The sequence below is a fragment of the Babylonia areolata genome, chromosome 25 (genome assembly GCF_041734735.1).
Source record: "Babylonia areolata isolate BAREFJ2019XMU chromosome 25, ASM4173473v1, whole genome shotgun sequence".
NCBI classification, from domain to species: domain Eukaryota; kingdom Metazoa; phylum Mollusca; class Gastropoda; order Neogastropoda; family Buccinidae; genus Babylonia; species Babylonia areolata.
In genome coordinates, this window is record NC_134900.1 from 9,833,471 (window position 1) to 9,858,229 (window position 24,759).

General features: G+C 39.7%; 1 protein-coding gene across 1 annotated transcript; it reads left to right on the top strand.

The window, feature by feature from the left end:
* The first annotated feature begins 3,070 nt into the window (after positions 1 to 3,070).
* Positions 3,071 to 15,668, top strand: LOC143299716 (uncharacterized). Its single transcript, XM_076613090.1, has 7 exons — positions 3,071 to 3,184; positions 5,749 to 5,889; positions 6,785 to 7,029; positions 9,397 to 9,574; positions 10,341 to 10,781; positions 13,380 to 13,598; positions 15,093 to 15,668. Exons 2-7 carry the CDS (start codon positions 5,778 to 5,780, stop codon positions 15,353 to 15,355), a joined length of 1,458 nt encoding a protein of 485 aa, XP_076469205.1. The 5' UTR covers positions 3,071 to 3,184; positions 5,749 to 5,777; the 3' UTR covers positions 15,356 to 15,668.
* Positions 15,669 to 24,759: the final 9,091 nt, after the last annotated feature.

Consider the following 24,759-nt stretch of genomic DNA (forward strand, 5'->3'; position numbering starts at 1 on the left):
TTCCGCGCGTGCTTTTCATACATGCGAAAGAAATCGTCAATGCGTAGGTTTAAGTTCTGGAATTCACAATTGCCAGAATGAGTTGTAACAATACTAAATAAGACTGGAATTCCATACACTGTAGGTACATATGGCTCCGAAACGACACTGACACGACACCGGAATCGCGCAAACTGATCATTTGGCTGAATCCATTCTAACATCGTTACGAAACGGCAATGTGATGAGCACGGCACCGACTGATACCAGCTTACCGGTAACGGCATGGAACGTCGTTTCGGTCCATCGAGTGATCTGTGCCTTTTTGTCTGTGTTTCGTCCACGAAAATGGAGAGGGCTTAGAAAATGACATTCAATTTTTTAGCACCGATTTTGAATCTATAGTATGCAAAATTTTACTGTCATTTGATTGTTATAGTGTGTCAGGCACCAATGGTAGAGATTTTGCAGCACACGCTGCTTACTGACAGACCCCTCCTACTCCCATCCCCCCTCCTCGCCTTCCTTCCCCCTTCTCTTCTTACCAATACACTAAATGAACTCCTTCCTCGGACAGGCTGTAAACCCCCCCCCCTCCCCCCCCCCCTTTTCTTCCATCTCTCCCTTCCCCCATCCCCTTCACCCTTGGCCACAGAGTGCCGAGATAGCAAGACCAGAATTTATGGGGGTTGATACTTCATAGTATGGCACCCCATTTATCCTAAGCCCCCCCCCCCCCCTCTCCTTTTCACCCCTCTTCCACCCTACAGGCCCCCCTCCCTGGCATCTATCTCTGCTTACACCCCCTCTCCCTCCTCACCCCCTCTAGCACAGTGTCCAGAGGAAGCAAGTTATTGTGGAATATAAATACTAATTAAATGTGATGAAATAAATGTCTCCTGGGATGTCAGGCCGCTCATGTACGTATGTGTGTATATGTGTGTATCGCACATATCATACAGTGCATTATGTCATTATTATAGTTTCACTCAGTATCTTTGTATTCCCCTTCAGGAGGGGCCTAATTGACCTAAACTGAATGAATTTCGTTTCGTTTCTCGCTATCCGTGAAATATTTACTGCGCCGTGTGCAGCCGGCATGTCTTTTTTTTTTTGTCTTTTTTTTTCCAGTTTCCCTCAGGCCCTCTTATTAGTCCGGCGGACTCTCTCTCTCTCTCTCCGTCTCTCAGTCTCTCTCTCAGAGTCTCTCCAGTCGATCTCTCTTTCTCCGGTCCTCGATCTCTCTCTCTCTCTCTCTCTCTCTCTCTCTCTCTCTCTCTCTCTCGAGTCAGTCAATAAATGATAAATATATATCTATCTCTGTGGTGGTCTCTCTTTCTCACTCTCTATCCCAGCCAAAGTTAATCATTTTCTCTGGTAGTTTGCTCTGCCGGGAACCAGCTCCCCGCACCACTTAATACAGTGATCAAATATCCCCGGCGTCTCGATCAGTGACATAACTACCTTAAAATCGTTCTCAGAAAATCAGTGAAACAGCTCGTGATCACATATAGGTGAGCTAGGAGTGATGTTCAGAATGTTGAGTCTGATGACTGATTTTATGAAACACCCAATTTCGAGGGGAAAAGCATTATATTTTATACTTATGCCTCGAGAACTTACACTGAAAAATACTATGTTTAATAATACACTGCAGGATAGGGTATTTTTCCTATTAAACACACACACACACACACACACACACACACACACACGCACGCACGCACGCACACACACACACACACACAACTGGACTGAATCCATTGCTTCATCACTTTTCAAGAAAGATGACGATCCCACTGAATAACTGAAGAGGCATATTACTCTTAGCTGGTAGGAAAATGTGTGATACCGTGACAATTGATGAACTCAGTGGGAAACTATAGTTCTCACTCAGTGAAACAAATAAGTGCATTCAGAAAAGGACATAGGCATAGTGACTGAAGAAGGGATCAGTTAAGTTTGAAGAACACGTAGGAGAAAAACTGAAAAAAAAGCCAATCCGTCAGAAGGACATTCCACCACTTCAGTACTGAAACGATAATGGCTTCCTCAGTGCCACTATACAAATCGCTAGTGAGATCGGTATCAGTATCAGTATCAGAAGCTCAAGGAGGCGTCACTGCGTTCGGTCAAATCCATATACGCTACACCACATCAGTCCAGTCTGCCAAGCAGATGCCTGACCAGCAGCATCAGTAACCCAACGCTGAGATCACACCTCAGTTGACTATGCAAGTTCCATCTCAGTGGTACCCGGCGGCCGGCCCGGGCTACTAAGCAGATCGAAGGAATTCTGATGCGTGCTACCAAGCAAATTCCAGGGTTTCAAGAGAGATCTTAAGCCCAACAATTTGAAGTTACCAACGCTTATAGCTACCGTAGTCGTTTTAAGAGCCGGGATACATGATTGACATATACGAGTCATTACACTGGGAATTTATGACAAGGATGTGTGTGGCTTCATCAAACTCTGGAAGGAAGTAGCACCACAAACAGGAACACTGGCAAGGGAATACTCTATGAAAATATACCCAATGCAAGCGAAGACATCCCTGAGAAAGAACTCATTTGCACCACTGAGAATTGTCAAAGTGCTTTTGGAACAGTCTTCCAACACACTGTGTCTAAGTACCAAAACTGTAAACGCTTGTATAAAAAAAAGAAAAAGAAAAAAAAAGGTTCTACAAATTCTGGTCAACCCAGAAATAATGTTTGAAGATTTTAAGGCAAAGGTACAGACAAATGGGAGTGGCGCACACAAGCAGTCAGAACTTGAAGTCGAGTCCCGGGTAAAGAGGAACACCTCGTTTATCGGAAAACAACTTTAACTGAAGTAAAAATTAAGTAGAACGCAATAATGGGTACAAAAATATATTACTGGCGAGAACCAAACAGGATTTAAGCGGAATATTCGACTGTAGATCATATGTTTGCTCATCTGTCATAAGTGCAAAAGGAGTTTAAGGTAAACTTTATGTACTAGCAGACAAGGGAGATCACAGGGAATGATTTATTACGATTATCTCTCCTGCATAGAAAACCGGGACAGCCATTTGTGATGACGTTTTGTGTTGAGTGCAAATGAAAAGGGGAGACTACTATCCTGGCTGAGGCAGACCAACTTTTCGTCTGCATGTTTTCAGGAAAAGAACATCAGGGGTCATCACAAAAATTGTACGGATATTAAGTTGAGCAGCAAGAGGTAAGTGTTGAATCTGACTTCCCATGCCTGACTGTTTGCGGATGACACAGCTGTGTATGATGTGGTCGCATCACCAGACGACCATGCCCATTTACAACGGAATCTCGACCAGCTTGCTGTGTGGGAGAAGAGATGGGACACGGTCCCACAAGAAATGCACCACACTACCGGTAACCCGTAGCAGAAAAGGCTTACCTCAAACCCAGTACCATCGACACCTTTGTGTCAAGGGCCTCCAGACTCACTATATAGGGTTTTTTTGTTGGTTTTTTTTCGCTTCCGACCTCCTCCAAAGTGACAGAATAATCAGCTGGTTGACTGCAGTCGCTTCCATGGAAGAAGAAGAAGAAGAATGTGGCAAGAAAACCTATAGAATTATACAAGCTTGATACATAAGCTTGATCACTACAGCATCAGAAAGACCAACTCATGGATTGAGAGCTTCCTGGATAGCAGAAGACAGTCTGTGGCTGTGGACGGAAAGAGGTCTGGGCACACTCTGGTTAGATCAGGACTTAGACACTAATTCTAGTGTCTATGATCAGGAGCACCACAGGGTTCAATGCTTGGTCCATGCCTGTTCCTGGTATACATATGCGACTTGGTATCATGAGTGACATCCCCTGCTCGCCTCTTCGCTGACAACACTGCTGTGTACCGTCTCATCACTGCCCCAAGTGACCACGACACCCTGCAAGATGACCTGAGGAAACTAGAGGCCTGGGAAGATGAATAGTAGATGAAATTCCATCCTGAAAAATGTAGTGTCCTCACGTGCACCACGAGGAGAAACAGCAGTCCTCAGGAGTACCATTGGCACGATCACTGGCTGGAGTCTGTGACAACCACTGAATATCTTGGCATCACACTCCAGTCCAATCTCCGCTTCACGAACCATATCAACATCATGGTGACAAAGGCAAACAGGACACTCAGCTTCCTACGAAGGAACCTGAGGACGGCGTCAATCAGAATAAAGTCACTCGCCTACAAATTCCTGATACATCTTATCCTCGAATATGCCAGTACAGCATGGGACCCCACCGCCAGGAAAGAGATAGACAAAAGAGAAGCGGTCCAATGAAGAGCAGCATGATTTGCCCTCAGTAAACACCAGATGACAGTCAGTGTCACCCAACTGCTGCAGACACTGGGGTGGGAAACCCTGGAACGGCATAGGAGGAGAACCATTTTGGTCATGCTATATAAGATCAGCAGGGGCATGACCAAAGTCAAGTTCCCACACCTCCACCAGCAACAACAATGGGCCAGAAGGGCTCACACCAAAACATTTGACAGAATCCTCTGTAGAGTGGACATCAGGCTGAATGCCTTCTTTCCAAAAACAGTGTGTTATTGGAATGCCCTGCCCCAGGAGACTGTTGATGCCTCAACTCTTGCCACCTTCATTAAGAAGGTGGCAATCTGCTGATTCACTGCCACTTTAAAAAAAAACACAAAAAAACTGGAACCTACCACCACAAAATGCTGATAATGGTCAACTGGGCCCTGGGCATCATCTGGAAGAAGAAGATACACATTGAAAACATGCCTGTTTGTTGCATTTAAATACTGATACTGGTGACTTCCATTCTGTATTTGTATCGGTTTCAAGTCACTCTTTTAGATCAGTGGTTTCAAGTACGTCGGCAGGATATAGCACCAATGTGAAGACTTAGAGATGAGCACCCTTAAAAATTTTAACTCAGGGTATCATAGGCCAGGCCAATCCATTTACATTTGTGAATATTGATAATGAATTTACAGACACAACTGAAGCATACATTGTAATTTGTATTCATTATTACATGGTATGTATACATTTACATGATGAACTCTCACATGTACCATTCTTCTGGTTTCGCTATACCCCTCCCTCCTGACGACAGCAGCAGCATGGTTATGCCAAGAAGAAGATGACCAGTATGATATCAGTATTAATTTTTATATTAGTATAATACAACTGTTGCTATCACAATTATTTATTCCTTGACAAAGGCCCACAAATTCAGTCCATATGTGTGTGTGTGTGTGTGTGTTTTGTGTGTGTATTCTTTAAGTGTCTTTCACACCAAATCCATAGTTCTTACTTGCCTCACATAGTCTTTTATTCATTCTTGCACTAAATGTGTGCGTGTTTGAGCATTCATGATTTATGAATAAATGGATGGAACTACTCTTGAACAACTACACTGTGCCTACGTGCGTTAAAAAAAAAAAAAAAAAAAAAAAATCAATGATGGAAGAAAAAAAGAGGAAGAAGAAACAAATTAAAGAGCAAAAACTAAGTTTTCAGATTCCTGAGCCTGTTGTAGATGTGTTCACTTTTGATGCAAATGCATTAGGACAGCTCAGGTGCTCAAAGAATACAATGCAGACAAATCAGCACAGTACATTATATACAACACAGTATAACTGTATATTATGGGAACATGTATACAGCGTTGTTCATTATTTATGAATAAGAAACTACAATACCATTTTGCTCTTTTTTTTTTCTTTGTGTGTGTGTGTGTGTGTGTGTGTGTGTGTTTGGTATATGTTGGTCAGTTATTTTGTTGCAGGTCATCAGAAATACTGTACTGAGGCAGGCATGCCACATGTCAGTATGGCTGCCATTTTGTGGGGTTTGGTGGTGTATGGATTTATGGTCAATCCTGTTATCTCCCAGCAATCACAAAACCATTCTTTCAAGGCAGGAGAAGGTAATTTTTAACAGCTGAAAATGAGTCCTTGAGTAATAACATTTTCAGGTTTTATCACTTGTTTTCAGGTGGACATTTTATCACTGCACTTTCAAACTAAAGTCAAGCTAAATGCAAAACTGGCTGTTATTATGAGTGTAGTGCCTGTTATATTTCCCTCTGGTAAATGTCAGTAAAATGGCACACACACACACACACACTTACACACACACACACACACACACACACACACACATACACAGTGTGTGTGTGTGTTTGATAATATTTACTTAATATTTTGTTTATCAGCCTGCACACAGTAGAATAGAAGAAAAGAAAGAAAGAAAAGAAAGATGAAGAAGAAGAAAAAAACTATAAAAAAAAACTGGGAAAAATAAAACCAACACAAAACGGGTCATAGAGCAAGGAAAAAAGTTCCCAGATCAAAAAGATATGCACTGTTATTTGCTGTTTTCTGTACACTTCATTGTTTATCTAAAAAAATCTGAAACAGAGGACATTGTGCACAAGATTACCACTTTTGAACAGACTTAATGATTCAGTGTCCACTGTAACTGATATGATCTACTTTCAGGCAGTATGACCTGCACATAAACTTTTTGAATATATTTCAAAAAGAAATAATTTGAGAATTATGTGTACTTATGGGTATTACAAATAGTTTTACATGGGTTGTAGTTTACTTTTTTTTTTTTAATTACAAATATGATTTAAAATACAACCATTGTGTATTAATAAGTATTGCTAATAGTTTTACATGGACTGTCATTTGAAATAGTAACAAAAAAATTTTAAATCACGAGTGCGATTTAAAATGGTACCATTGTGTGCTAATGCCCACTGCTGATAGTTCAGTGACTGTACATAATCAGTATACTTTCTCTGGGTGTTGCAGTGTTCGTCATTGACATAGTTTGTGACTCCGGGAAGGAAGTGGATGCTGGGACCCCTTTTGGGAACTGGAAGCGCGTACTCTTCCCTTCCAACAGTAAATGCCAGGGAAATTTCAGATGCACGCTAACCTTCAGATATATGGATTTCGACCCACATGTAACAGATATCTGTGTGGACTTTTCACGGATGAAAATCGAAGGGCGTAGATCAGTTTTGCGGATAGAAAATGAGATTGGCACTCTAAAGGTAGGTACAGCAGTAGTTTCTGAAGTGATTATGCACTGATCTGTTTTTCCACTTACCAGTGATTCATGTATCTGTTGAATCATACAAGTATTGTTAAAACTGTCCCATCTTTGTCTTCGCACTGTCTGTCTGTCTCACTCTCTCTGTCCCTTTTTATGTGCATGTTTGTATGCATGTATATGTATGCATGTGTGTGTGTGTATACAAAGCTGGAGGCCCTACCATGATGCAAAAGCTGACTGATCCCTTCCAATCCATGTGGAACGAGGGACAGCTGAAAGATGCCAGCATAGTTCACATCTACAAGAGGAAAGGCAACCGCCAGTCTTGCGACAAACCACTGAGGCATCTCCCTCTTGCCTATTGCTAGGAAGATTCTGGCCCTTGTCCTGCTCAGCCGCCTTCTCCAACATCTTGAGCAAGGTCTCCTCCCAGAAAGCCAAAGTGGCCTCCGTGCTGAATGTGGGACTGCGGACATGGTTTTTGCTGCATGCCAACTCCAGGAAAAATGCCAGGAGCAACACAGCGACCACTTCATGACTTTTGTTGATCTGACCAAGGCTTTCAATATGGTCAGCAGAGAAGGCTCGTGGAAGATAATGGAGAAGTTTGGCTGCCCCAGCAAGTTCATCACAGTCGTCCAGTATTTCTACAATGGCATGATTCTGAAATTTCTGGATGATTGAGATGAGTCAGAGGCCTTCCCAGTGACAAATGGCGTTCAAACAAGGCTGTGTTCTTGCTCCTGCTCTGTTCAGAATGGTATTCTCTGCCATGCTCATAGATGCCTTTTGTGACTGCGAAGAAGGAATCCACGAGAGGTACAGGACTATGGGAGATCGTTCAATCTCAGGCACACACACACACACTCACACACACACACACACACACACACACACACACACACACACACACACATACACACACACACGCACGCACACACATATCTATATCTGTATCTCTCTGTTTGTCTCTCTGTATATTTTCTTTTCATCAACACAGTTCCCATTCCAAGCTGCTAAAGTTTTATCAGGCTCAAACTGGATTTGAATGGCAAGTTGTGGTTTGAGTGACACTGACAAAAAAGGTGGCATGTTGTAGATCCATTGTTCAAGGATCTTTTTTATTGTTACACAGTACAGTTATGTCTTCGCTGCCATCTCAACCCTTGAACAGTTCAAGTTCAGTGCTTTTTCACCCTTGCATCAGTTAACTAGAAGAGCTTTGTTTGTCAGGTGTAGAATTCTTATAGAATCATAATAATACACCCCTACACACAAGCAGTATGGACACGCACATGCAAGCATGGATGCACGCATGCATGCACACACGCTTACACACGCTTACACACACACACACACACACACACACCTACATCATTCTCCTACTTCCATCTCTTTTCATATATTAAAACCATGCCATGCTTTAAGCATACATGTTGTTTAGCCAGCTGACACAACATCAGAAGAAGCGTTTGACCTGTTGTCGATATGGTGAAGCAGTGAAAACAAGGGGAAAAAGGTGGCTGACCCATTGGTGATGTCATTGGAGATGAAGGATGGTCGTTGGTGCACTGTCATGATCTTTTGGGAATTCCTGTCAGGGCCTTTGATAAAGCATGAATATTTATCCCCAACACTATGAAAAAGGAAAGAACAAGCTGCATGTTCATCGAGTGGGTCCCTGGGGCATCCTGAAAATTTCAAGAATGAAAATATAAAAAGAGTGTAAACCATGGCGCTTCAGTCTGATGCAAGGTTGGTCTGCTACAAAGGATCATTTCCCTTCTCTGCTCCTTGGTCCAGAAAGCTAGACAGTTATGACAAGAATGTATGCCTGCCTGCCTTTTTGTGCAGCCATGGAAGATTTGATTGTTATGTATAGCACAAGAGTGACACACTCTGAAGGCAGTCTGGGACCTCATAGAGTTACAGTAAAGAGTCCCTGGGACCCCCAGGGTTTGTGAAACTTGTCAGAAGCCCTGGGCCTCCAAGGAGACAAAACGCAGCAGGGCTGATGATGTCAGTTACTTGCAGCCTGACCTACACAACGAGACTGAGACTTGATGGAGTGATATGGATATGATGGAACACTTATGTCAGAGTGGTCCAGGTCTTTCTGTCTGTTTCTTATGTTTTTGTGTCAGTGATAGATTTACATTCCAGAACATGTTGGTGATCAATTTACATTACAGAACAGTAATATGATTATTGTGACAATGAATACTTTCAGAAATGTGTGTCTCTCTTCACTTTTCAAAATTCTTGTCTTTCAGAAGACGCAAAGATGCTCACAGATCATTGTTTAAAGAGTTGAAAATGGAGGTGAGGACAGATTGTACTGATGTCAGAAATTTCTTGTTTTCAGGATCGTCTGAATCAGAAGAGATACCCACTGAGAGAGAAATCCATGAATACTGTCTTTTGCACTGACAAGAGGTACGCCTTAAAACTGATTTTCCGTGCAGACTGTGATAAGCCTCTGAAGAAAAAGTTCAATGGCTGGATGTATGTCTTCGTGCAGTCCAGCTCCACTGGCAACATTTGTAAGTTTGTTTCCTTTTAAATCATTTTTATTTTCTATTCTGCTGCATGTACACATGTGGTGGAGAAGATGGGTTGGGTGTAGAATTGATAGAATTGATCAGTACAGATGTGGTAAAAGAGGAGAATTGTTGTTGTAATTTTTGCTTGTTTCTGTCTGTCTGTTGTTGGTTTTGTTGTGGTCTTATGGTGTCTGTGAAACGGAACAGATTTATTAGATGTGGAGTTGGTAGGGGTGTCAGGTAAGTGTGGTGGAAGTGGAGAGCTAATGTTGATTTTGTTGGTCAGTGTGTGTGTGTGTGTGTGTGTGTGTGTGTGTGTGTGTGATTGTGAGTGCTGTCACAGATGCACCTCAGCAGCAAACATTTGTTTCAGTTCACATCATTTGAAATGGTTTCATTGCATATTATCCAAGTGCTGCTAAACAATAATGTAGAGTTCAATTAATTAATGTGTGTCTGGGGGGTGGGGTGGGGGAATGTAGGTGTTTGTGCATGCATGCTTGTGTGTGTGCATACATTTGTGTACACGTTTGCTCTCTGTACTGTTAGGGACAAATAATTACTCATTACAAGACTGGGCGTTAGTCTAAACTGTATGTATTTTTCTATTTAATGTCTAGAATATGACATGCTGCTTTTGAATACTTTTGAAACTGTGAGAACAAACAAAAAGATGAACAATACGCCAGAATGCAAATTTTTCTTTGCCACGAAATTGATGGCTGCTACTGATGTCACATTACTCTCTCCTGTTCTGGTTTCTCAGTTTTTGTGGATGGTGGAGCCAGACATCATGTCAAAATGAATGCAAGAGGTCATCCCAGGATATCGCTCCGCTCTCACATGTGGGCCGGCCTTCCCTACGACTTCCTTGCCCAGAAGAGCACCCTGCGCCTGTCTGTCCACGAAGAGTATAGGAGAAGCAATCCGGTGTGCTTTGAATGGAATCCGTCTGTTGCTCCCACAATGCCACGCGGGGTCGAGTATAAGATCTTCAAGGCTTTTATCAGCGAGGACTATTCATATTTTACGTATGCGAATGTATCGGAGGGAGAGGTGGTGAAGGCTCCCACGCCTTACCATGACTGCTACCCACTTGGCGTGGCCTACACTGTGGTGGCTGAAGTGAGGAGAGACATGAAGGTGCCTGTGGACAGTTCTTGGGATGAGAAGCAGCTTTTGTTTGACATCGTCATCGGAGTCAACAGTGAGTGGACCAAGCTTTGGATTTTCTAATTCGACACATGCACGCACGCGCGCACACACACACACACACACACACTGAGTCCACACAGATATGCATGCACACATGAAGACATGCATGCACACACAAGTGCATGCTTGCACACACATACCCACAGGCACTCACGCACAGAGACACATATACACACACACACACATACACACACACACACACACACACACACTCATACACACTCATCCACACATACATATACTTATGCATTGTTTTTGTTTTATAATGAAAAACCCTAAATCTTAAATGGATCCCTTAGTGATGGTACAAAGAGCGATCAACACGTTACAATAGATCAAATATAAAATGTGGAGTGATAGCCTAAAGGTAAGGCATCTGCCTAGGAAGTGAGAAAATATGAGCGCTCAGGGTTGAATCCCGGCAGTATTTTCTTCCCCTCCTCTGGACCTTGAGTGGTAGTCTGGATGCTAGTCATTTCGGTGAGACAGTAAACAGAGGCCCTTTGTTGGGCATGTACTTATCGCCCATACAAGAACTCACACCAACATAAAGGGCTGTCCTTGGCAACACTATATAGAAAAAGCATCTTTGATATAATATGAAAGCAATTACATTTCCAAGCTAAAAACCTCAGAAAACAAAAGAAGCGGGACCTTCAAGACTCACTTGTGATATGCATATTATCCAGTAAAGGAATCGTTGAAACAAAAGTAAAGAAATTGTTATAAATATAATTGTGCTCTGTATTGAACATTATCAAGAGGAAATGACAAACAGATACTTGGAGACAACATCAGACTAATTTATGACCTTATTGACTGTTTACAAACTAAACATCTGCCTGGTACGTTGATCTGTGTCGATTTTGAAAAGGCCTTTGACTCCTTGGACAGGAAATTTATGCACAAAGTCCTAGACTCCTTTGGTTTTGGGAAAGATGTATCTCGCTGGGTTATGACCTTTCACAAAAACATAAAAACTTGTTTTGTGGTAAATGGTCATTGTTTGGACTGGTTTGATATTTTAAGAGGTTGCAGACAGGGTGATCCAGTATCCCCATATTTGTTTATACTTTTGGCTGAGATATTTGCAGTAATGATAAGAGAACATTAGCAAATCAAAGGAATAGATATCAACAATACTGAATACAAGATATCCCAATTTGCAGATGATACTCAGTTGCTATTAGAAAGAGACATACTATCATTTGAGAATGTAGTAAAAACATTAGAGAGATTTGGAAATGTCTCTGGACTGTATGTGAACACTGAAAAAACTAAAGCAATTTGGCTAGGGAATAAAGTATTATCAAAAGTTAAGTATATGCCCAACCTAAAATTAGACTGGAACCCCAGGCAGTTTAAAATTCTTGGAGTGTGGTTTACTGCAGACCTGAGACAGTGCGTAGAGCTTAATTTCACCGAAAGATTTTTGGAAGTAAGAGCACTTTTTAAAATTTGGATCAAAAGAAATATCACACCTGTTGGAAGAGTGGCCATATTGAAATCATTGATTTTGTCACAGCTAGTTCATCTTTGGATTTTGTTACCAAATCCATCAAATGATATGATAAACGATCTTCAGAAGCAGTGCTTTAAATTCATATGGAATGATAAACTAGATATAGGATCTCAAGAAAAACTACTGTTAAACATATATGTGAATGTGGCATAGGTATTCCATCAATTAAACACTTTACAACTGCTTTAAAACTTGCTTGGGTTAGAAAACTTATATTCAGCAAACATAAATGGAAAATCATTATAGAAGAAGTGTGTCCAATTATTAAAGATTTGGACAAGTACGGCTCAAGTCTTCCACTTAGCAGACTTGAATTAAACGCATTCTGGGTAGATACACTCCAAGCATATAAACAGTATGGAAGTAAAATCATGCTGAATGATCCTGCAGATCTCATTACAGAGAATATCTTCTATAATGAAAAGTTTAAGATCGATAATAAAATAGTAATATTCAAAGAGTGGTTGGATAAAAATGTGTATCGTGTTGCCGATCTGACCAATCCTGATGGGACTTTCATAAACTATCAACAGTTCAGAAATGCTCACAATATCCAGATAAATTTTCTACATTTCTAAGGATGTTTTCGTGTGATTACAGTGTACTGCAATAGAATGGGTATTAGTCTATGTGGTAGTAAGGTCAGAAATACATGTAAATCTCTGACTCTGAACATAATTGGGGGTGTTAAGAAATGGACAAAAATATACTACGGCATCTTGGTTGCTGATAAAATCTTAGCGAACTGTTGGAATAAGTGGAGAAATGAAATAACTATCTCTTGGAAAACCACTTTTCATAAAATACAAAAAAATTAAGGGAATCAAGCTAAAATGGTTTCAGATAAGATTTCTGCATAGAATACTTGCTGCAAATATCATCCTACATAAGATGGATATAGCAGGCAGTGATAAATCCACATTTTGCAATGATGCTAGGGAAACAGTTATGATTATACAATATAATACAGTACAGAACAGTAAAGTACATTACAGCACAACACAACACAAATGATACAATACAACACAGGTTGGTACAGTCCAACACAATACAATGTTTTTGCTGCAGATGAAGGGAATACTGTGTACGGCCCTCTCAGAACCCGGCCGCTACCCTCCACAACGACCACAATGGCAACCACCACCACTACCTTCACCCCTGATGAGCCAGAAGAGGAGATGTCTTTCTGGGAAGAGCACAAACTGATCATTGGCCTGTTCGTCGGGGGTTTGGTTCTAGCAGGATTTATGTACCTCTGCTGTAAGATGAGGTGCAGTGACAGCAAAGGTATGGTTCAGTTTCAGTGTCAAAGGAAAGAGAAAAAAAGAAAAGAAAAAAAGGAGTGGGGAAGCAAGAACAATACAGAAACGTGTTGTTTATTTTCAAAGTAAAAAAGAAAATAATAAGGGGTGGGTGAGAGTAACAACAGAAGTTGAAGCCATTCTTTACTGGAGAGGTGGGGTGGGAGCGACAGCAAAATTTGAAAGTATTTTTGTAGAGTCATGTCTACCAACCTTTAAGCCTATGCCATTGAGGTTAAGTACTTCAATTAAAAAAAAAAAGAAAAAAAAAAGAAAAAAGAAAGAAAGAAAAGGGGGTTTGAGCAATAACAGATGTTTGAAGGTATCGTTTACTTTCAAGGTAAAAAGAAAAGGGGGGGGAATAACGACGGCATTAACAGGTATTGTTTACTTTCAAAGTCGAAAGAAAAAGGTTAGCAACAATAGTATTTCAAGGTGGTGGTGTTGTAGAGTCGTGTTTGACGGGCTGTTGGCTTGCGCCCTTATGGATAACTTGTTCAAACTTTTTTTTCTTTTTTTTAAAGGATATTTGCTTTCCGGGAGGTTATCGGCCTTAGTTTCGTTTTCTCCGCATAGGCGGATAGTAGTTTGCACAGGACAGGAATGTCAGACCCCTGCTGGAGTCTGCACTAGTTGGGTCATGGTAAGTATGTTATTTAAACGTAATTTTAGATAGAAAATTTCCTTTTACTATCAAAGTGAAAAAAAAACACCCCAAAATAATAAAACAAAAACAGTAATTAAAGGTATTGTTTATCTTTAGAAATAAAGAAAGGGAGTTACAAAAATAATCAAAGGAATTTTTACTTTTAAGGTAAAATTAAAATTGTATATAAAAAAAGAAAGGTGAGGGGGATTGGGATAGTGACAGCCAACAACATAGTTGTTGTTGTAGAGTTATATTTGATGACCCCTGGCTTGCATCCTTAAGGTTGAGAAGATCAAGTTGTTTTTAACAGATGCTGTAGCTGTTAGTCTAGCCACACTTAAAACTGTGATCGCTCTGTGATGTAGTCATTGTTCTTTGGAGTTGGGGGTGGGGGCTGGGGGGGGGGGGGGGGGGACACAGAAAAAGGGTGCTTTACATACTCATGTGGATGATGCATGCTTGAAGAAATGGTGATCAAACTTCTGTTTGTTATAAGTCATGAAACAGAACAAAATAGAATGAAGCAAAACAAAAAGCAAAACAAAGACAAACAAAAGAACAAAATTGAGCCAAACAAAATTTTATGCAGCCAAAAGACAAAGATCAGGGAAGGTAAGTGTGTGTGTGTGTGTGTGTGTGTGTGTGTGTGTGTGCACTGCGTCTGATTGAAAAGTACTTTGAGAGGTTTGAGAGTGCTATATTGATTTCTTCTTCTTCTTTTGTGAAGTCACCCAAAAATAGTAACATCTTTTTTGTAGAAGACAGCACCAGTGCAGACAGTGACACTATGGAATACACAGGTGGTTGCTGTTGTTTTTTTTTAATTATCAGACGACAGCAGCGATGGAGAAGACGACAACATGATGGCAGATACCCCGCGGAACGACGACGTCGATGCTGCGGAGGCAGACAACAGACCCAGGGAGCCAGAAGCCTACCCCATGATGCCCAGAGCTAGCCCTTCGGCGCCGTCCTGGAACGAGGTCACGGAGGACCCTGCAGGAGAGATCACGGAGGACCCTGCAGGAGACAGTGCTGCCCATATCAGAACGTGCGACCCTCCGTCCTACCAAGACCTGTTCCCTGAGAAATAATGGGCAGTTGTTTTGATTTGTTTAATATCTCTCTCTCTCTCTCTCTCTCTCTCTCTATATATATATATAGAGAGAGAGAGAGAGAGGGAGAGAGAGAGAGAGGGCTTGGGGCAGAATGATGAGACTTACTTTTGTTTTTGTTTTTTTGTTAATGCTAGAAAATAGGTTTTAGTTTTTTGAAATTTGATCTGTTGAATGTTGTACTGTTTATTAACCCTTTCGCTGCCAGGGATATAAGATTTAAGTGAAATCTATTAGCTAAATATTTTTCACTAAGAACGGGTATATTTTAAAAAAAATCTTTGGAATTTTTTTTAAATTTTTTTTAATTGGAGACAGACCCATAAAAGTATATATTTTCTGAAAGGTAAATGAATAAAGAATACAAAACACATGATGTTTTCCAATTTTGTATATTTTCAGTGACATGCAGTCGTTTTGAAATCAATGGGTTTTTTTGGTCACATTTTCAGCTTGTTCATTCAAACATTAGTCAGGTAATTTGCACAGTAATATAATATTTTCTGGACAAAGGGATAATACCTGTACACACAATTATAACAGATCAACGACAATAAAAAGAGACGTATGCACAATTTACTCTGACTGCCAGAAGTGATAACATATAGACTTGAGGCCACGCCCCCTCAGCCTCCACCCCCCTCCTCTTCCTCCCCTCTGACCTGGTACACTTTATCCCCCCCCTCCAACCCCCTCCATCCAGTTCTCCTCAGTCAGCGTTGACTCAGTGCCAAGAATGTCGCTTACAGTGTACACTGCTAATAATTCGGTCGCATTACTGTTGTCTGCTCTGTGCAGCCAGCGTCACTCACTGTTTGTCGTATCTTGGCCAGTCTCTTCATTGTTCCCTTTATTTTCTGTCAAATCATCTGATAAAAGTTCATCACTGTCTTTGTCTTTGAGTAGATGCTTCAGTTCTTTCTGAGCCTCAGCTAAAGAAAACAGTTTTGGTTGTTTTCATGTAACACGATCGCATTGCTTGAGCACGGTGTCCGACATTTTGCTGAGCAAGAGAGGAGCCTGGCAAAACACTGTGGCAGTAACCCAACCAACTCATTCAAATAAAGCACTGCCTCATGCTGTAGATGGGGTTTCTAGCTTGCAATAGAATCTAGAAAGGTTCCCCAAGCTAAAGCTACCAGTATTTTTGTCAGCGAACTCAAAACAAACCAGGGAAAAGTAAGAATGTTTCGCTGATGAGTTATCTCGTCGTTTTTTTTTTGTTTTTTTTTCTCAAGGCCTGACTAAGCGTGTTGGGTTACGCTGCTGGTCAGGCATCTGCTTGGCAGATGTGGTGTAGCGTATATGGATATGTCCGAAGGCAGTGACGCCTCCTTGAGCTACTGAAACTGAAACTGAAACTGTGGCAGCGAAGTGTACATGGTTGAGCTGATGAGTTATTGCATCATATTGGCAGCCTCAGGGTTAATTGTTGGGGTTTTTTTCATGTTTTTTCATTCAAGTTTATCATTTCCACGTGTTAACCATAAGCATAATTAATGCTGCTAGTTTGTGAGTTCCGTTTTAAATCACACATCCCATTTTGAGTTATTTGTGTGTGTGTGTGTGTGTGTGTGTGTGTGTGTGTGTGTGTGTGTGTTGAATTAACTATCCCTTTTTTCAATTGCATTTGAAATGAATATTTGTAATCCATTCAAATGCTGATATTTGGTTTGTCTTATTTGAGTACAATATGCAATCAAAATAAACAAAATTTGTTTACCTTTCATGTTTTGATATTGAAACCAGTATGTGCTCTTTAACTTTCTGTGCTAAGTACTGGTCCTACGCTGCACAGTGCTTGTTTTCCAAGGACCAGAAATGTGGCCAGACACTTTGGACTATTGGTTTGGGTTTGTTTTTTTACTAGATGATGGAACTATCTGTACAGAACTAACCATTACAGGCAGCTCTTGCATTTTAATCAGGGTACAGGCATACTGCTGCTCAGGTTTTGTGAGCTGCCATTAGCTCACAAATTAAGCAGATGCCTCGTTTCACACAAACCAACCCACCAGTTTCGTTTACCATAGATTACATGATAACAGGGTTGTCAACTGTGGACTTTCGTCAGGTACCCTTGTTGAAGGAAATAGGACAAGTCACAGTTAAAGTGTCTTGTAAAGTCACGGGACTGTTGGGAGACAAGTGTGTCAAATGTTAGATATTATTCGTCTTTTATATATACATATATTTTATTTATTTTTTTTAATTATTTTTTTTTTATAGTTATTTTCAAGTGTACAATCAGCCAGTGTCCGGGGGAAACAATCTGCCATCAATTAACAGAAGACATTGGCTGGTTAATTCACCTTTGCAATATTTATTTACCTATCCAGTTTTTCCTGACTGTAATGCCATTATTTTTATGGCTTTTTTTTTAAATGTTGTTTTTTGCATTCTATCAGTGTAAGTGCTGTATTTGTTTCTGTTGTGTAATGTAAAAAGAAGGTATTGTATTGTTGGTCTTTCTTACTGTTCTGTATCATTTGCTGTCACAGTTGTTTTGTTTTTTTTCCACATAGGTGCCTCCATGTAAATTAAAGTTTATTGTTCTAAAACATAAGATTATAGTGAATGCTTACTATAGTTAGCTTCTCCAAGGGGATATCGGTGGGTCTTTCAGTTATGAATGATGTCCCTGATTTTCCGGAAATTCTGTGGTAGAAATTCCCCCTTTTTCTATCGCTTTCTTCTTGTCTGGTTCCCCCCCCCCCCCCCGTCACCTCTTTCTTTCTTTTTCTCTGCCATGTTGGTCCATTCATCTGTCTTCTTGAAAGCCTTGAATGTTTTTTCATCTTATCCGTACTTCATTATTTAGCATTTTTGCTGTGTTATTCCTTCTTGTGCCTTGTACATTTTTCGGTTTTATATGCCTGTTATTGTATATAATTTTGTGTTTTATGTATATAATTCTGTTTATGTTCAGGTGTCTTTTTCGGCAATTTTTTTTTATCCCGTCACAGATGCCTGATGAAATAATGGTCAGCGTCTTGAGACATGTCTTTGGTCTGTGTGCATGAATGAACTTGTGGCTGATTTTCATTTCTTTTTTTTTTCTTTTTTTTCTCCCCCCCCCCCCCCCCCCCAGGTTATACAGGATTGATACAGTGTTTTCAGCCCTGATGTGGTCCTCTGTGGGTCAACTGGAGCTGTAAGCAGCAATGATAAATACCCTTTTTTTAATTTTTTTTTATTAAGCTTTCACGTCTGTGTGTGTGTGTGTGTGTGTGTACATGTGTGAGTGAGTGTGTGTGTGTGTTTGTGTATGTGTGAGAGAGTGTATGTGTGTGTGCATGCGTGTGAAATCTTTTGTTATCATTTAAGATTATCTGTTAACAATATAATATAATGTATATATAATGTAATAATGTAATATATAATGTAACCATTTGTTGTTTTTTCTGTTTCTGTCTAATTTAGTTTTCCGTCTTGGAATAGCTCAAAATTATGTGTATGGTCAGCAAGTATTTTTAGCTAATCAAGAATCTCATGTTTATAATGCCAGCATACATACAGTATGTTAATGTTCTTCAAAGCTTCGAAATAATCTCTGGTTGTACAAGGTTGACCAGCATGTATGTCTGTTAATCTGCCAGTACTGGACTGTTATGCATGGCCAGGTTTCCTTACAAAACAGTATCAGCTTTGGCACACTGAGCAGTTTAAGATCCTGGTTTGAGACACATTTTGAGTGCACTTGTTGCTCGAGTGGACAGAAATTTTTATATATATGTATATATATTTAAAGCAATGGTGTTATTGACACTGTGGATGTAGTCTTGGAGTTTAACTCATTGCTGTTTAACTGATGCACATGTACCGACACTTGGAAGAAGCAAAACCAGCTTCTGGGTCACTTGCACTGGTGGAATTTAATGATTGTGTGTGTGTGTGTGTGTGTGTGTGTGGTCTTTTAAGTGAAGGGAACTAACCTTGCCAGTAATCTTCAGTTGTTTACTTATAGTGATTAACCTCCCTTCACTGAAACAGATCATTTTGTGCACCGACAACATCTTTTCAGTTTCATTGGTAATGGATGTTTTGTCTGCAAGAAGTCTTTGTAAATAAGAGTTTGATTTGTGAAGACAAAAACAAAAGAATTACAAAAGAGAACTTTCACAGGGGTCTTATCTATTATATCTGTGATCTATGATATGATTCCACTTTCTGCTTGTTGCAGAAAGTCTTGACACTGTTTTGTTTTTCTCCCTCTCTTTCCAGTAGTCTGTGATGTACTCTCTGTGCTGTTTTGCTCTTGTGGTTAGGTAGTGATAGTTATTGTTAACACTGGAATGGGCATTAGCTGTCCATTCTACAGTATTTGCACGTTTCTATGTGATCTTTAAAAAAAAAAAAAAAAGAAAAAAAAAAGTGAGTGCGTGTGTGTGGCTTTGAAGTGGTTTTTTAAAAAAGTTTTTTATATATATTTTTTATCCTTTTTAAAGATTTTTTTAATCTGGGAAAGGGCTCAGTACAGCCTCGTCTTATTTGCCCTAATGATCTTAATTCTTAATGTTATGAATTGTGTTGTTTTGCAGTTGTTTTTGCAGATATGACAAAGAGTTTTGTGTTAAACATAGTTTAATTTGTGTGTGTAGTTGGGTAGTCCTGATATGGACCTGTGTGGTCAGCTGGACTGTAAGGAGCAATGTCAGTGTCAGTGTCAGTGCATTAGAATTGTACGGCGTTAAAACTGATGACCTGTGACCGAATGATTTTTTTTTTCTCTTCATTTATTTGTGGTCTATTTACCTGCAGCAACAGGTAAAGATAAGTTATTTTGATTTTGTTTCTTGCATTGCATTATGATTAACAGTGGGGCCTAAGCTGCTTTTAGAAAACGTATATGTTTATGTCATTTTTTTGTGCTTGTTTATTTTATTTTTTCCTTCTAAGGTGAGTGAATTATTGCACCAGCTGGAAAGAAAAGGTTTTAAACTGAGCATGCTTAGAATGAGTTAAATGTCAAGAGTTATGGTGATATATAGCAGGAACTAATCTGACCAGTCACAGTATTCTGTGTGTGTGTGTGTGTGCATTGTGTTGTGTCTTTTTTTTCTTTTTCTTTTTTTTTGTCTGCCTTTTTTGAATGTAGTTGACTGAAGGCTGTTGATTTATTATTATTACTATTATTATTTTATTTTATTTTTTTATTAAATGCCGTTTCCAGGGAATATAGGGTGTAAGAAATGTTTTAAGTACACTATGACACACTTGATTACAAAGCTGCTTTGTGTGGTGACTTAATCATGACGGAAGACTTTTGTTTACCTGAACTTGTTGACCTCCTCCACTTTCACGTCATTTTGAATAAAGAAGTGTGTTGGACATGGTTAATTACAAACCATCTTTGTGGAGTCATTTTATGATCAGAGAAGGGTTATTTTTGGGTGTTTTTTTAATTTATTTTTATCTTTTACCTGCTGTTGTTTTCCTCCTTTACTTTTGTGTCATTTTGAATAGTGAAGTGTTTTGGACATGATTAATTACAAACCATCTTTGTGGAGTGATTTTATGATCAGAGAAGGTTTTTTTTTAATTCTTTTTTTTTAATTTTTTATCTTTTACCTGCTGTTGTTTTCCTCCTTTACTTTTGTGTTATTCTGAATACTGAAGTGTTTTGGACATGATTAATTACAAACCATTTTTGTTGAGCTGTAGAAAAGTTACCTGCACTTGTTTTCCTCCTCTGCTTTTGCATTGTTGTAAATAACTGGTCAACTGCATTTCATTTATTCATTGATCTATTGATTGCATTTTGGAGCTTGTTCATTACTCAGGTGTGGCCTTCACCACCCATGCTGTCATCTTCGTTCTGATCTTCTCTATAAAATAACCCCAAAGATTATTTTGTTGTTTTTTTGTGTTTTTTTTGCTACAACATCATCTGCACTGTTGCATTGGCATTACTCCCACTCATTTGGAGTCCCCCATACACAGTCACACCCGAGTTCATCTGCCACAGTCCCAGTGTCAGCATTCCACAGGAAACCATCGATGTTAGATCGCCTGGAGGCGACACACCAGAGGAGACCTAAAAAGGATGTGTGTCTGTTTTGGGGATGAGGCACATAGACTGTCTTCTGTTTTCCTTTCAACCAATGGCAGCCCTTCTATACAGCTGATAGTTTGTTATATAATAACATTAATGATGCTGACATGAAAAAATTTGCAACAGTGGCTTGCTCCCATCTATATGTCTTTCAAAGCAAATTAATTTCTCTTTGGAGATAATACTGTATTCTGTAAAGCCTAGAACTCTGGAAGTTTGCTTTGTTGGAACCCACATGTGGGTTTTGTTTTATCAATTTTTTATCTGTTAAGTTTACATTTGTTTGTGTTAATGCATGTGTGTGTGGAGGAGGGGGGGGGAAGGAGGAGGGATACCAACCTGTTTTGTCAGGTATGACCAGAAGTATAATACTCAGACCCACTGAATTTAGACTTCCTGTGTGTGTTTGTAATAACTGTACTGTTTAATAAATGTTCTCATGTATTATCTGTTTGACACTCTCTTTTCACCTACCTTTCTTCTCAACTATCCTCTTTTTATCCCATTTTTTGTTGTAGTTGTCTTTTTCTTGTTTCTTTTTCCTATGTTTCATTGCATTTATGCACTCATGTGTATATTTTGATATTGGATTAAAAACAACAACCTATACTGTTTAATACACATTTATAACAGCCTGCTCAGTTGCTTTCGTCTGTTTTATTCAGTTGTTCTCGTGTTCTCCTTCTCTTGCTGTGAGTGTATGTGGCAGTGTGTGCATGAATGCATGTATGTGCACATATACATGTGCATGTATGTGTGTGTGTGTGTGTGTGTGTGTGTGTGACATTATTACAGCGTATCTAAATAGTACATTATATACAGTTTGAACATGGGGTGGGGGACCGGGAGGAGGGGGAGTAGTGTATCTCCGCTCTGACGCAATGCTTATTGAAGTGTTGGTAATAAACTGTGTCAGTGTTTTCTTTTTTTAGAGTATAACTATGTATGTGAAACAGCTATAGATTGTTGTATTATCAAGGTGAGGAATACTTCCTGTCAGTGGGATCAAATCATGCACAGAGGATGCACCTGATGATGCTCGTTTGGAAACTGATCAATGGAAATTAGTGGGAGTGGATCCCGACCCACTGGGGAGTCCCTGGGAATGAGCAAACTGATCAGCTGACTAAAAAGGGCACCCTAGGGGAGCTACCCAACAACAGGTTCAGTGAGATGAAGTCCTTTTCGCTCTGAACCGCCCTCTATGCTTTCCCATTGGTTTCATGAACAAATCCAAAATCCCTGGCAAATTTGGAAAATGTCTGGGAGGAGAACTGGGGTCCATTGTGACAGATCTGATGATGTCTAGCACTCCATTTCTGGCAAACACACTTTTGAGGTGACCAATGACTGACTCTGAAGAAGCAGATGAGTGAAGATACGCAACCTCAATAAATCTGGAAAAAAAATAAGTCTGTGACCATGCCGTGCAAATCGAACAAATCAATGCCCAGTTTCTGCCATGGAAAGTCTGGGACTGCAGAAGGCACGAGAGGCTCTGGTCTGTTCTTCCTTTCCTTCTCGCGTGTCGCTCAAGTTTTCCACAACACCTTTGATTCATTTGCTGAGTCCAGACCGCTACACTGACGCTTTGGCAAGCACTTTGCCTGTCACGATGCCCTGTTAGCCTCCGTGAATGTAGTTTAAAATTAATGTCTGGACTACATCCTTCAGGAATGACTATTCTTGAACGAAACAGCAATAATCCATTTTGCACAGTGAGATCCCTTCAGGAATGACTTTTCTTGAACGAAACAGCAATAATCCATTTTGCACAGTGAGATCCCTTCAGGAATGACTTTTCTTGAACGAAACAGCAATAATCCATTTTGCACAGTGAGATCCCTTCAGGAATGACTATTCTTGAACGAAACAGCAAAGATCCCCTCTCACTTTGAAATTCAAACTCAGTTCTCCACTAAGAGCATACACACACACACACTCGTAACACACACACACACACACATATATATATTTGTGTATATATATGTATCAAAATATATGTGTGCGTGTGTGTACAGTATATATCCAGTGAAAGATTAAAATTAGGGAATCATTTTCAGCACGTATTTCATTCATTTTATGTGGTGCCACTGATTTTTATGGCTGCAGTATCAACACGCTGAATACATCAACAAAGAGATAGGGCACTTACTTCAATAACCCAATATTAGGAATTAGGGGGCCGGGCTTGTGACAATACCGAGTTTTTACAGTATGTACGCATGTTTCAATTAATTGTTTATGATGGTCTGTAATGCGGGGAATGATTGATAAGCAAGTAAGAGGAGAGACACAAATCTGAACTGTTAAAACTATTCAAACTGGCAACATACAAGAAGCATCAACTGTTGTAATTTATTCTTATTACCAATTATAATATTCTCATTACCAATAGGACAGGCAAAAATGGTGATACCCTCTTCTGCCTCCAAAACAACCACCATTCCCTCATGTTCTGTGACACAGCAATACACACACTGGTGAAAATAATATTTGGAGTGATTTCCACAGAGGACTACACTTTCCCTGAAAAAACTACCACCTCCACAACAATATAAATTATATATATGTATATATACATATAAATATATATAGATAGATATACATGATTTCTTCATTTTCGCACTGAAGTGTAGTAATTCGAAATCAGACTTCCACACAATAAAAAGTACGTCAAAACTTCCACACCAAGAGAAACGTTAATGTGATTACAAAAATATCATCTACCGCCCAACCTCGGTATCAGTCAGGCCACCAACATTCAAAGCTTCTACCTCATCCAAACTTCATTATGCGTCATGCAGGCAACCTTTTTTTTTTTTTTATACAAATTACTAAATTGGTCAAATAAGTGGAATTTGTATTCTAACATGTCCAAATGTAAAGTTCTACACTAAGGAAAAAATACGAAAATAAATGAAACCGCTAGTGTTATTGCGGAGTGTGTTGTGGAAAAAGACCTGGGTGTAATATTTGATCAAAATTTGTCTTTTGATGCCCACATTCAGTCAGCTATAAATAAAGCGAATAAGATATTGGGTATTATAAGGAGAACTTTTACTTTTATGGATACAGATATATTTACTAACCTCTATGAGACTATTGTACGACCAATACTAGAATATGAAAATATAATTTGGTATCCCAGATTAAAAAGGCAATCTGTGGCAAATGAACAGGTTCAAAAGAGAGCAACAAGAATGGTGCCAGAACTGAGGGAATCAGATTACCAAAATCGGTTGATACAACTGAATCTACACTTGCTGAAATACAGACGCTATAGGGGAGATATAATACAAGTTTTTCAAGATCATATACTGGCAGA